This window comes from Oenanthe melanoleuca, chromosome 1 (assembly GCF_029582105.1).
Source record: "Oenanthe melanoleuca isolate GR-GAL-2019-014 chromosome 1, OMel1.0, whole genome shotgun sequence".
In the NCBI taxonomy this organism is placed as follows: Eukaryota; Metazoa; Chordata; class Aves; order Passeriformes; family Muscicapidae; genus Oenanthe; species Oenanthe melanoleuca.
Genome location: NC_079333.1, coordinates 107,122,418 through 107,135,877, shown reverse-complemented (window position 1 = coordinate 107,135,877; position 13,460 = coordinate 107,122,418). Strand labels below are relative to the sequence as shown.

The following is a 13,460-nucleotide window of genomic DNA, read 5'->3' as shown; positions in this document are numbered from 1 at the left end:
GTCCCACTTTCCTTAGCTTTTATGTAGTTCAGATCATTGTTTTTACAGAATATCCAGTTAAGCCTTATGGAAATAAATATTTATTTGTTTCCAGTGCACTTTAACTGGAAAGCATAACTAAAGAGCTCTGCACAGTATGTTGCTCACATGTCTCAGTGAGCTGCTGTGGAAAATTCTGACATGAAATATCTATTTACCATGACATTTTTAACAAAAATTTAGTATTTTAGGAGCTATTTCCCCCCAGTTGCAGAAGAGGAGGGGCATTTGACTCAGTCTTCACTAACACAGCAGCAGGGTTACTGCTCCAGGCTCACTCTCACTATGTGGGATGCATTTGACCTTCTGTTTCTCTGGAAACCTCACTGCAGAATAAAAGGCATCATTTCTTCCTTCTCTGTTCCCATTTCACATCTGGAAATCTGGGAGGAATTTATAACAGGGTTTCCTCACTTGCCTTGTGCCTTCTCAAATTGAGATTTACTTTGTCCTGGGGAGATTTATGTCACTGAAACTGCTCAAATACTTCAGTCTTGGTCTGCAAGGATTCTAAACCCTCATGGAAGGGGCTCACAGCTTCTGTTCCCCACAGAAATTCCTCAATTTCCTTAGAAACTGAGGAAATTAATTAAGTAAGAAGTCAAGGTGTCCAGATGTAGATGTGGTGATGACAGTTTCTGATTGTAAAGAAAAGTGAATGCTAATTGAAGGAAGGTTCATGTAATAAAATAGGGGAAAACATTTCATCTGTTGTTCAAGGGATAGAATTTGGCATTTGTAAAATACTTGCTTTTTTTTTTTTTTTTTTTTTTTTGGTTCAGTCATTCCAGTAACAACCTTTTGTGCTTTTGCAAATAGTTAGAGATTTTTTATTTTTTTTTTTCCTGAGGCATTAAATGCACACACTTGCTTTTCTCATAAGGCTGTGGAAGGCAATTTTGGCCAGATGTCCTGGGTAGGTGCAGGCAGCTCTGCTGGCTGGTGCTAAAAACTAAATCTCATTGTGGAAAAATGAGGCAAGTTAAATTTAAGCACCACTGAAATAAATGCTCAGCAGGAGGGAAGGACTTAGGGTTTATATTAAGATTCAGAGATTGCAGCCCTCTCTGTGTGATGTCACTGTCTTGGATGAATTTGGTGTACTGTTTATTTGCAGCATGGTCGTGAGCCCAATATTTCCAGAGAGTTTGTAGTGGTGAGTAATCTGATTTCATTGAGCTGTCCAAAACCACAGATGGAGAGTCAGGCACAGAGCCTTGAGCATGTGGTTCTTTCTCTTTATTCTCTGGTTTCCTGGGCTGTGCTTCATTTGCCTGAATTCATCTTGGCTCTGATTTACCCATCTGAAATTTGTTTCCAAATAAATACTTGAGGACAATAAAGTGCTTTTCAATGCTGGCATTGGAGGCTTAATCTTGACTTTCTGAAGGGCTGTACCTATGACAAATGCAAGTGAGCAGTCAGTGGGCTTTATTCAGAATTGCTGCACTTCCTTCATGAAAGTTAAAGAGGAGATTTAACTTTTTTTTTCTCTTTGGGGAAATGTGATTCAGAACTGGTTTTATTACTTCTCATCTTTTCTCCCTGTGTCTTTTTTTTCCTTGTAGTTATATCACATTCATACAAACCTGCCTTTGTACTCCAGGAACTTCCTTTGTCTCAACATTGCATTCTCAGAAAACTTCCCTCCCTTAAACTCCTGTTGCAAAGTGCTTGTGCATTTAAAAACTACCAGGCTGCAATTTTTATCTCCTGAAAAGGAGGAAAAAGTCCAAATATTAAATATGCAGCCTCTCAGTCTAGTTCTTTTCCCTAGACAGTTTCTCCTTATCACAGTAAATCTTATTTTTTGACAGTCAATGAAAAAGTCATTCATTTTTCCTCTGCTGAGCTGCTGATTAAAAATGTAGATGACTTGTCTTTAGGTGATGGATTTTCTTCCCTGTGGATTCTTGTAAATCACATTTTTTACAAGAGCCAGATTTTCTGTAAGATAAAACATAAAAAACTGTTTTATCAGACCCTGGAGGCTCGAGTGTTGTTGGTGTATTTGGAGGAATTCATGTCCAAGACTATTTGTGCCTCAGCTCAGTACTGAGCTGCAGAAATACCACAGTTTATCCTCAGAAGTATTTTTTCTTTTCAGAAGGATTTGATGGATGAAGGGCAATTCATCTAAAAAATATTGAAGTACATACTCCTAATTTTTTGGGGGAGTAGAATTAACCAGTGATTGATTTTGAGCTGGATTGTTCAGTGAGGATTTGCATTCTTTTTTTATTTGTGGTGGTGAGCTTGAGGAGAGGATTATTTGGGGCAGAGTTTGTGGGGGTTTCTATTGTTCTGTTTTGGTTTTTTTTTTTTTTCCAATGTAGCATCCAGTGTGTGATTAGACACTTCAGCATCTCATTCCTGGGGAATACACAGTGCTTCTTTTGGACTTAGCAATAGCTTGTCCATACCTGACTGCAAACCTTCTTTAGAGCTGTTTTTTTAATTCAGCAGACAAATCTGAATGTCTCTGGTAAATCATTTTAGACTAAAGATCTCAGAATGATGTTTTCCAGTGAATGCAGTTTGGTGTGAACTGACACAGGAATGTACTTGTTAATAAATAAGAATAAAAAACATGTCTATCTGGTGCCTAAAATGTAGCTTTTTTTTCTTCTGGAACTTGCTGGTGGTGCTCAGACTCCTCATCAATATTCCTCCTGTCCAAAAGAACACAGTGCATTTATGGGCTGAAAGAATATAGTGTTATAGAGTGTAAGCTAAAGGGATGAACTTCTCTCTTAAATGGATTAGGAAAGTGAAAAATCAAGGTTTTCATGAAACAAATCAACTTCTGTTGATTCTGGAATCATCTGCTTAAGAGCAAAAACTTAGTTTGCAATGTCAGTAAGTTCAGTAGAGGAAAAAGCAGCTAAAGATGTTGAGAGGGGCATGACTGTGCTCTGAATTCAGCTTCCGGATAAAACCAGTGAGAAATCAGCCTTCAGATCAATTTGTGAGTGCATTTTGTGTCCATTGCCATAGGTCTGTGAAAATCTCAAAACATCAAATTAAATTTGGTCATTAAATTAAAGATGCTCCAGTTGGGGTTATGTTTATGTTACAGTGCACAAAAACTTGTTCCAGAGAGATGGTTAACACTAATGTAATCCTTAAAAAAAAAAGGCTGCAAAAATATAGTTTGTTTTCTTTTTTTAGAGTTCTAAAACCTTCCTGAACGGTGCCTCTCGGTGCAGAATCCAGATGCCAACTTTAAATGCTAAGGAAAATGGCAAACCTCAGGTAAAATATAAAATATTGCTGTAAAATAGCATAGAAGACTTCTTAAGGCTCACATGAAACATTTACTGTTTGTAAAGATTGCTCCTGTTTTTATGGTGCTGAAATCTGCTTCCATCTTCACACACAAATGTAACTTCAGATGAGGGAGCTGCCATAAATAATGCAAACTGAGCTGTATGAGATGGCAGGGTTTGCTCAATTGATTTTTTTTTTTTTTTTTTTTTTTTTTTTTTTGTGATCTTGACACAATTCCATCAAAAAGTAATGCACTGGAAAATACTTTGAAGACAGCCCACTTGAAATATTTAAATTATGCATATTGTGTCCTGTCCTTGCAGTCTCACTTCTCTCCCTTTTCCTTTCAAAAGCTATCTGTACTTACAAGATTATATGTGGAAATGGAGAGTTCTAAATATACACAATTATTCCAAAAATCTTGCTTTAAAACTTATAACCATAAGGGCTGCTATTTCTCACTAGAAAATGAATTCTGGACTTGCCCATTTTGTGGGCAGAAAAAAAACCATTTTATCTTGTGATGGACATGAACTGAAAATTTCCATTTGAAATTTTGTGTTTGTATTCAGGACACTTGGCACACTGTATCCTGAGAGGATATTTTTTTTTTTTTAACTTCTTTCAGACTTTTCCAGGAAAATAGGAACTTCCTGTTCTCTTTATCCTTTGCCCATAGAATGATAATGAGCATTCACAGGGTGGAATAATCAGTTTGGTAAAAAAGTTTTGAAATTTTTATAGGGAAATACTTCAATACAGATTAAGCCCCCTCTGTACTGAGTTTAAACTATTTTTGTTTTGAGCTGCCCAACAAGAGTCTCCAACCCAGAAACCATTTGTCAGTTATTTCACAAGCAGCTGGAAGGTAAGGGGAGATGTGAGAATATCAGCAGGTGCCTTTAGACAAGATGGAGTTTATGGAATAAATTCTTTTTAATTTATGGAGGAAAGCTTGGTGAGGCAGTGGAACAAGTGACTGTGGCTGTCCCATCCCTGGAAGTGTCCAAAGCAAGGCTGGACAGGGTTTGGAGCAACATGGGATAGGGGAAGGGGGTTGGAATTGGATGATCTTCAAGTCCTTTCCAACCCCAGCCAATCTGTGATTCTAAATCATGATGACAAAGCTAAAAAAACACATAAATGAGTAAGACAGAGGTTTCCTTTTTAACTCTGCTGGTGTCTCTGCTGCTGCTACCCTGTGAAGGGTCTGCCTAGCAAAGGGTGAGGAAAATTTGCCCCTCTCCCACTGCCTGGTGTCCCTTGGGAGCAGGACAGTGACAGCACTGACAATGAGCATGGGGAATTGCTGGCACTCCTGGGAATATCCTCCCTTCTCTCTCCACCCTGCCAGCTGGGGTATGTTTGTTATATAGAGCCTTTAAAAGAAACTAATAAAATCATTAGAACCCTTTCTTTGTGGTGCTTTGGGGCTTCCTGATTTTCTGCCAGTGACAGAAGAACATCTTTTCCCTGTCAGAGCCAAGCTGAACACCTTCCCCTTTTTACAGGGGTTGTGTTGCAGTTGTTTGGAGCTGATTTTCAGAGGCAGCTTTTGAGCCTCTACAAGCAGCAGATGTTTTGCATTTATGGGTTGGTCTCCAAGCACACTGGAATGGCAGCTTTTACTGGGTTTTCATTGACCTCTGTGATTGCTGTAAAAAGGAAGCAAATACTCAGGATCTGCAGTGATTGAAAGCAGAATGTGGTTTTGGCTGTGTGACCTGAATACCTCTGTGCTCATTGCTGCTTTTGTTAGGTTGGCCTCTTAAAAATGACACAAAATTATGGGATAATGAATCCTTCCCCAGAGATCAAGAGTGTGCCATGTGCCTAATCATGCTCTGAGACAAGCTGGCAGGGCTGTACAACATCACCTCTGCCAAGCACAAACTGCTGGGTTTGTTTTTCCTTTAGCTATGTGCAGCATAAAAACCCCCAAATCATCAAAAAAGTTTCCAGCATGAGTTTAAATAAGTTACTTGGACTTTGGTCACCTCTACTGCAGTATTTACCCACTCTTCTAGAACAGATTTAGAGCTTCTTGTCAGAGAATTGAGCAGTGTTTCCTGGCTGAGTTTGCTGTGCTGATTGTGCAGGAGATACTCAGACACCATTAGAATCCAGTGAGGAGCTTCACTGCTTAAACCCTTCTTTTTGCCCTCTTTTTCTCCTCTCTCTATAATTGTAAAAAATTAATAACTTATGGTTTGAATTGGTACTGTTAAAATAGTTCAAGTTTTGAAGTCGCTCCAGTAATTCAGAAGATAAGTATTTTTTATGATGAGGGAGTGACTCTTGGGCCATGACATAGGTTTGCAGTGCCATGTGAAAGGTCCCTGGATATTTTTTGTGTCTCCTGGTTAATCACCTGAGCCCAGACACTGGACTCCTGTAAGTCCTGCATGCCATCTAACAATCATATCTAGAATTTTGGGTGCTGCATGGCAGCTTCTGAAGCTGTGCTGAGTGTCTGGGCTCAGGTGTCCAGATGGTTCCCTGGTGCCCTCTCCTAAATGGTCTTTAAAAACAGAATTTATTTGGAATCACTGAGTGTAAAACAGCAGAATTGAATTTTTCAAGCACTTACTTTTTTTCCTTCCCCCATCAGCTTAGCAAATATTAATCAAAGTTTTCATCTTTGCAATAAGCACTGGAAATGGAACAGCCTGCTGTTATATCCTGTCTAGCCCACAGTCAAATATATATTTGAGGCTTAATTCTTCACTGAGGCTTTGTTCAGATGCTGAAGAATTAGGAGACAGGAGACAGTGTGTAGAATACATAACAAGGAAAAGAGCACAGCTTGGTAAAGCCTCTCAGCAAGCAGGTGAAAGTGAGGATATCCACATCTCATCCTTTTTCCAAGTTGGAAAATAAGTACTGAGGTCTATTTATACCTGATTTTTTTTTTTTCTGTGTACATCTGTAAGATTTAAATTTCTAGTTCTATTCTGAGAGTTCACTTCAGTCTGGTAGAGGATTAAAATAACATAAACCCTGCTGGCTACACTGGGATGGCTTGTTCTTGTGGAGTGGTAACTTGCTCCACAAGTATTCTTAGCAACCAGTGGAATTCTTGGAATAAAATCCTTCTTAGTACAAGAAAAGAACTCAGAATTCACAACTTAAGCAATGCTGGTGAACCTCCAGGCTTTTATAATTTGGGGATTGCAATGCTCAGATGGAACAGATTTGAAGAAAAAAAAAACCTCATTGCTTAACATAAAGTACTCACTGTCCATAATTCATGTGGAAAGATGACCTGTACTTAGATCAGTCAGTAAGATGTTACAGAGTCTGAAAAATGGGCTTAGTATTTGTAAAGAAAGAAAAATAATACATGAATAAAGAAGATAATACATGATTTTTTGCAGAAATCCCTGTAGAAATTTCTGGTACAGAATGTTGTAGGACTCAATAGCTTGTCAGCTTAAATTAGACCACATTTATGTAGTGGGGTGAGGGAAGTTTGGAAACTGTTTTATTCCATTGAATGTGTTCTTAATATGTAGGGGGTTTGCAACTTGAAATTGTTCTTCAATAGAGCAGGAATTTGATTCTATTATGGCTTGTATGCACTCAGAGACAACCAGATACCACCTGATATTCTGAATATAGTCCCTGCTCTCTCTGTATACTCTGGATATCCACACTATGACATTTTTAAAAGCTGTAATTTTCTGTGATAAAATAGGTACTTGTTTTTAAAAATTATTCTGGAACTGGTTGATTTCTTGACACATACTTTGTTTCTTTGTTCTTTTCTCTCTCTCATCTGTTGCTGGGGATGTTGCAGGATCCAGAGGTGCAGCATTTGCTCACTGACAGTGAGAGCTGCAGTGTGTCCCTGAGCTCCAGCACTGTGGCCACTGGGGAAGGAAGGCATGGGACATCAGCCATCAGCTTCCTTGGGGCCCTGAGGATACCTGTGAGTGCCTGTGCTGCTCCTCTCAGGAATTAAGTTTTGCCTCAGAATCCATATTTCCATCAAGTTCTAGGTGGAGCAGTAGTGGATATTAACTTTGCATCACAGTCTTCAAATGCAGGGAACTTCGGGCTTGATTTATTTGGAGGAAAGGAGGCTGAGAGGGGAATTCATTGCTCCCTGCAGCTTCCTGGGGAGGGAAGGTGGAGAGAGAGCTGCTGATCTCTCTCTGATAATGACTTTATCAGGTGCTTCAGCTTATGCCAGCCCTGAAGGGGTCTGGCAGTTGGGCAGGGTTGTTGCTGTAGGTCTCTTCTGACAGAAATAATTTATTTTGTCCTAAAGTCTGTTCTGAAAGTTGACTGAACCTAATGACATGTGGTTGTGACGGGTGGGATAGCACACTGAGTCCATAAGCACATCTGTGTGTCAGAACTTCTTTCTATTGCTCCTCTTTTTGCACTCCTCAGCATTGTTTTAAAAAGATTTGATTTTAAAATCTCTTGTCTGAGAGGTTTTAGGCAGCCCAAACATTTGGAGTGCTGGTAAAGGAAAGGAAGTTTCCTCGAGGTCAGAACCTCATTTTTGATTGTCCTCTCAACCTGAAGCTTGCATGCAGAAGTAGGATCATTTGTAGATTGATTTGGACCACCTGTAGAATATTTTAAAAAAATTTGTACCCTACCACTGTATTCCTGCATCTTCTCATAGTGTTCAGTCTGGTCCTCAGCTCTTTTTCCTGTGACAAAGTGGAAGTAGTGGGTCAAAAATCATTGCTGCTGCCACCTGGAATCTCTGAAAGCCTGTGGTATTTGTCCTGCCTGTTGTTGGGAGGGGTCACAGCTGCATGTGGAGTGTGTGTTCTCAGGATAACTGCAACCCTCCATACCAGGGATTTCAGAAATCTGGTTTCAGACAAGAAGCTATCAGATGGTGAAGGGAATGAAGATGGGTTAATTTGGCAGTTCAGATGCAGCTCTGTGCAGTAAATGCACTTTTATGTGCTCAGCAGGAAAGGGGATAGAGCAAGTTAGTTTTAAACAGGTCATTGCTCAGTCTGTGTTGTGCTCTTACCACATTCTGACCTGAATTGTGTCAGACTGGTTTACTGGCTTTTTACAGAGCTGAACAATAAGGGAGAAATCTTGAACCCATCTGAAGGAAGGAGATAAAGAGCACAAAAAGGTACCAGTTTCTCTGGAGCACCCTCCAAACCTGCTATAATGCTGTATAATAATTTTATTTAAGGAGAACAAGTGGTGCAGGTGTCCCAAACAGTATAAAATGCTTCACATTCATTTCTGTGTTCTCTGCTCAGGTTATTCAGTACCATTTTAGTGTTGTCTATTCAGGCAGTTCAGTACAATTGAAAGGAAACATGTAAGTAAAATACCACTGCTCAGAGTGCAAGCTTTGTGCTCTCAGGGGAAGAATGCTTCTTGGGAGTTCATGAGAGAAAAAGAAAAGCCTAAATGCTTCCTAGAAACCATTTTCATAATGGTCTGTGAAAGCAAATAGCTCTGTTAATATCCTAACTCCCTGTTTTCATTATCCTCTCAGGGAGTTGTGGAGTTCTCCCTTTGTCTCCTGTTTGCAAAGCTGGTGAGCTACACTTTCCTCTTCTGGCTTCCCCTCTACATCACAAATGTAGGTGAGTATTACAGGAAAGGGGGACAGAATTATGGCTACAAAGTCTCTGCAAATGCAAGCTTGGAATAAATAAGAAAATAAACATTACTGCTTCTGAAAGAGGCTTTCTCTGCTGCAGTAGCAGGGGAGTTGTAAGTCACCAAGCAGGTTTATGAATTCAGTGTTATGGGAGGGCATTTTCAAATCAAGCAGAAGTGTCTGGCTTATATTCAGTATATCCAGGCATAAATGCTGTGTCTTTAGCTCTTGCAAACAAATAAAAAAGTTTTACTTTCTAACAATATTTCACATGATTGAAGTGTCCTATTAAAACACATACAAAATAGTACAAATTAATTTCCTTATCTGTTCAGTACTGATGTTTTGATTTTTTAATACTTTTAGAATGCAAGATGGACCAGCTTTTTACAAGGTCTGGTGCAATAGGAGAAGGGTGATGATTTTAGAATAAAAGAGGGTGGATTTAGACTAGATACAGAGAAAAAATGTTCTGCAGTGAGGATGGTAAAAGGCTGCAACAGGCTGCCCACAGAACCTGTGGATGTCCCATCCCTGGAAACATTAAAGCTCAGGCTGGATGGAGCTCTGAGTAACCTGATCTAATTGAAGATGTCCCTGCTCATGGTGAGGGGTTGGACTGAATGGCCTTTAAAAATCTCTTCCAACCCAGACTATTCTGTAATTCTGTGATTATAGAAGTGGTAAAATGTCTCCAAGTGAGAGTAATTCATTCAAAAGTCTGTATTGCTGAATACCTTCTTCTGTTCTTATTTCTTTTGCATGTCACCTTATTGTGGTTTATTCTAAAGAAAGAGTTCTGCTGTAAGATGTCTCTGCCCTGGCATTACAAGACTGCTGACACTTCCATGTTTTACATTCCAGAAATGAAAAAAATGTTTTTTTTCTCTCACCAGAGCATCTTGATGCCAAAAGAGCTGGGGACCTTTCTACCCTGTTTGATGTGGGTGGGATCTTTGGTAAGTTTTAATGTTATTTCACTCTTGATCACAGCAGTTCAGGAATGGCTCTGGTGTTCACAGCTTACATCTTTTATAGTTCATATGCATTATTTCTACTGAAGAAGAGCAGCAGTAAAGGTACTGAGCTGAGAGTTGTGTTGAAAAGTGAAAATCTAGTAAAATAACTTCACAGCCAGTGGTACTGTCCAGTACAGATTGGAATGGTCAAATCATGGTATCCTTTATCTCTGTCAGCTCTGGCCTATAAGTCTTGGTCACCACCCATCAAAATATTTCCTTTTGTCAGTCTAATTTAAGAGAACTGTCCCTGTTTGTTCAGTGGTGTGGATTTCGTGGGCACAAAGATTAATGGCCACAGGTGTTTTGGTTTTTTTTTTTCTTGCTACCTTATAAAACTGTATGTGATAAAATTGGGAGATCATAATAATAATTAGGCTATTCTTTTATCACTTTCAGGGTGACCACTGAATAAATTTTCATTTCATTTTGAATGCAGGCCAGTGCAGACAGTTTGGTTTGTTTCCCTGATTGCAGTGGGACATGGACAGAGAAACAAGTTTTCTATTGCATGTGAGGAATTAAGTGAGTGGGTACCAGAACTCCAGCAGTAGGGCCATGTGGCACCTGGTAAAAGGTTTTTTACCTTGGATATTTGGAATAAATAATGAGGAGGAAGAAGTTTCTGCTTCTGTTGCCTTCAGGTCAAAACTGGCTGGGTTTATGAGGATGTTACTGTGTGAATTGTGTAACTAAGCAGTAAAAGCTATTGGGTTCTTTTTCACTGAATTAAAATGATGTCTTTTGTGCAAAACTCACACTGAATGTTTTCCTCACACCTGTGTGTTGTTTCAGGTGGGATTTTGGCAGGTCTCATTTCAGACAGGCTGGAGAAGAGAGCATCAACCTGCGGAATGATGTTGCTGCTTGCAGCACCCACAGTAAGAGCCTGCCCCTCTCTCAGCCTTGGCTGAGGCTGACACACCATTCCCTGGACAGCTCTGCAGGCAGCATCTCCCAGCCTGGATGTAAAGAGTCCAGGCCAGATAAAAAACTGGCTTGAGAAGTTGAGCAAGTATGAATATTGGGGTAAACAAGCTGACAAGCTTGTTTACTAAACAAGCCTAGCGTATTTTTTTGTTACACTCTGTAAAACTTGATGTTCAGTTGTTAGCCAGAATTGTAGCTGCTCAAAGGCTAAAATTCTGAGCTGTAACTGTTGGAAAAGCAGCAGATGGACACGAGAGAAACATTTTTATTTGATTTTTTTTTAATGAGTTGTATTCTGTGCTGTGTTGAAGCTGCAGTTGGAGAGTTTAAAATTGAGTGGTCTCATAACGCAGCCTTTCCTTCTGAAAGGACATAGAGGAGTGGGATTCTATCCCTTATCTCCCTTCTGTGTCCAATCAAACAAGCATTCTAAAAGGTTTTAGTAAAACCTGTAACTTTCACGTAATACCCACTAAGATATCTTGTAGGTAACATGGGGCAAATGGGAAACCCAAGATTAGTCCACATGTTGATATTCTGAGTGCTTATTTATTCTCTTTACAGCTATACATGTTCTCTGCAGTCAGTAAAATGGGCCTTGAGGCTACTATAGGTGAATATTTTTTAATTATTCTGCCTAACTTTGCATTTATGAGCTTTGATGCTCTTTTCTTTTTTTCTTTCCTTTGTTTTCTATTTTATCTTTTCCTTAGAGGAAGAAGCATGGGATCAAATCCCTTAGATTTGGTCTTGCAGGCATTTTACAGGTTGAAGTGGGAAGGTAGGAAATGAGTAAGGGGTGGCAAGATAACAGATTTAGTTAATATCATCAGTCTTTCTGGAGCTGCTTGTGCCAGCACAGGCTTTTTTATATCCCTTGTACCAAATGTCAGAGATGTTTAAATGTTGCCTGTAGTACTTTGGACAGCAGCATTAACATTATGCTTATCAAACCAGAAATGAAAACAGAATGCTGTGGTGTCTCACCTATCTAAAAGCCTTGTTCACTTCTAGGGTTCTCAAGGAGAGAAGGGACTTGTGGGTGTATCTTGTGAACAGCCCTGCCCTCATGGGTAGTTTGGTTAAATATTCCTCTTTCTGTGACCTGCCAGGATCAATAAAGACCCTGGGAAGTGCTTTTTGTCTCAGCCCCACCTTCTGGTATGTTTGAGAATTCACATCATGGAGTAAGCATTGAAAAGAGAGGAATGGATGCTGATTTTCTTCCTTTCTCAATTCTGTATTGAGTCAGGGAGCCAAGGGAGGATTAAACCACTTGGGAACATAGGCTGTGATGTCTCCTCTTATGGTGAACAGGTTTTCATGCAACTCACATTTTCCTTTTTTTTTTTTTTTTTTTTTTTTAACTTGGAACAGTGATGCTGCTTATCAGTGGTGCCCTGGTGAATGGCCCTTATGCCCTGATCACCACTGCTGTCTCTGCTGACTTGGTGAGTGTGTGACTTGCTTCCTCTGTGACATTTGGCTCCAGAGAGAGAGGAGCCCTTTGGCTTCTGCAGGGTCACCAGGGAAGGGGCTGCATTGCCCCAAAGCAGAGGTCTAAGGAGATGGAAAGGCAGTGCTGAACTCAGCCACTGAGATTTGTTTTAGGTATTGTGTTTTAGTATGAATGAGTGCCATGCTTGTGAGAGGCTTCTAAATTATTCTTGACCACTCACAAGACTGTGGGTGACAGCCCAGATGGAATCTGAATGTTGCATGCAAAGCCAGGCCCCTGTAGAGGTGCCTTGCTCCCTTTTATATTTTGCATTTTTAAATGATTGGAGGAGCTGTACCTGTGAGAGACATGAGCTGGTGATTTAATTCCCAGAAAACTATATCTGGCACAGACCTTTACAGAAGTAAAGGTATGTGAAAATAAAAAGTCCAGCTGCCAGCACTTCCAGCAGGATCAGTCACAAATGCCATGTGAAAACATTAACATTGCTCAGTAGGGAGACTTTGGAAGTTTGTTTTGTTATGTGTTGGTTCTTCAGAGCACCAAGCAAGAGGCAAAAGTCCCTTTATTGCCTTAAATGCAGGAATGCTTTAAATACAAGAAAAGGAGCAGGGCAGAAAGGTGCAAGGTGCTTGGGCATCTCCAGCACACAGATCCCATGTGGAGGGGTGGGAGATGTCAGGGCTTTCTCAGAGCTCAGGGGGGGTCTGATCCATCTGTGTCCCTGCAGGGCACCCACAAAAGCCTGAAAGGGAATGCAAGAGCCTTGTCCACAGTGACGGCCATCATCGACGGGACAGGCTCTGTGGGTAAGCCAAGGCCACCTGCCCCTGCTGCTGCAGCTTAAAACAAAGCATTTTGGAGAAACTGGGCTCTCCTGGTCACATTTTACCAGGGCTCAGAGCAGTTTGGGAAATGGGGAATAGCACAAACTTCACCTGAAACCTTCTGTGGTCCCACACCTGAGGGTGGGAGGAAGGGGGGAATCACAGCAAAAGGAGATGGCACTGGGCTGTCCTGGGATCAGGGATATTTCATTTATGCCCTCTATGTGGAAGGGAAAGCAGTAAAATTCAGCTCAGTACTGGATGAGCATTTTGCTGAGCCAAAGGCAGATGTTTATCACACATTTCAATCTTCCAGCTTC

The 13,460-nt window shown here is 40.3% G+C and overlaps 1 protein-coding gene across 4 annotated transcripts in view; it reads left to right on the top strand.

The window, feature by feature from the left end:
* SLC37A1 (solute carrier family 37 member 1) overlaps nt 1–13,460 on the top strand; it is a 36,423-nt gene that overhangs the window by 17,850 nt on the left and 5,113 nt on the right. For all 4 annotated transcript variants that reach the window (XM_056505531.1, XM_056505514.1, XM_056505523.1 and 1 more), the window contains exons 11-18: nt 3,211–3,294; nt 7,109–7,240; nt 8,798–8,888; nt 9,802–9,864; nt 10,720–10,805; nt 11,419–11,467; nt 12,232–12,305; nt 13,044–13,122. In XM_056505531.1, the coding sequence (XP_056361506.1) occupies nt 3,211–3,294; nt 7,109–7,240; nt 8,798–8,888; nt 9,802–9,864; nt 10,720–10,805; nt 11,419–11,467; nt 12,232–12,305; nt 13,044–13,122 (658 nt within the window). The remainder of the gene's footprint in view (nt 1–3,210; nt 3,295–7,108; nt 7,241–8,797; nt 8,889–9,801; nt 9,865–10,719; nt 10,806–11,418; nt 11,468–12,231; nt 12,306–13,043; nt 13,123–13,460) is intronic.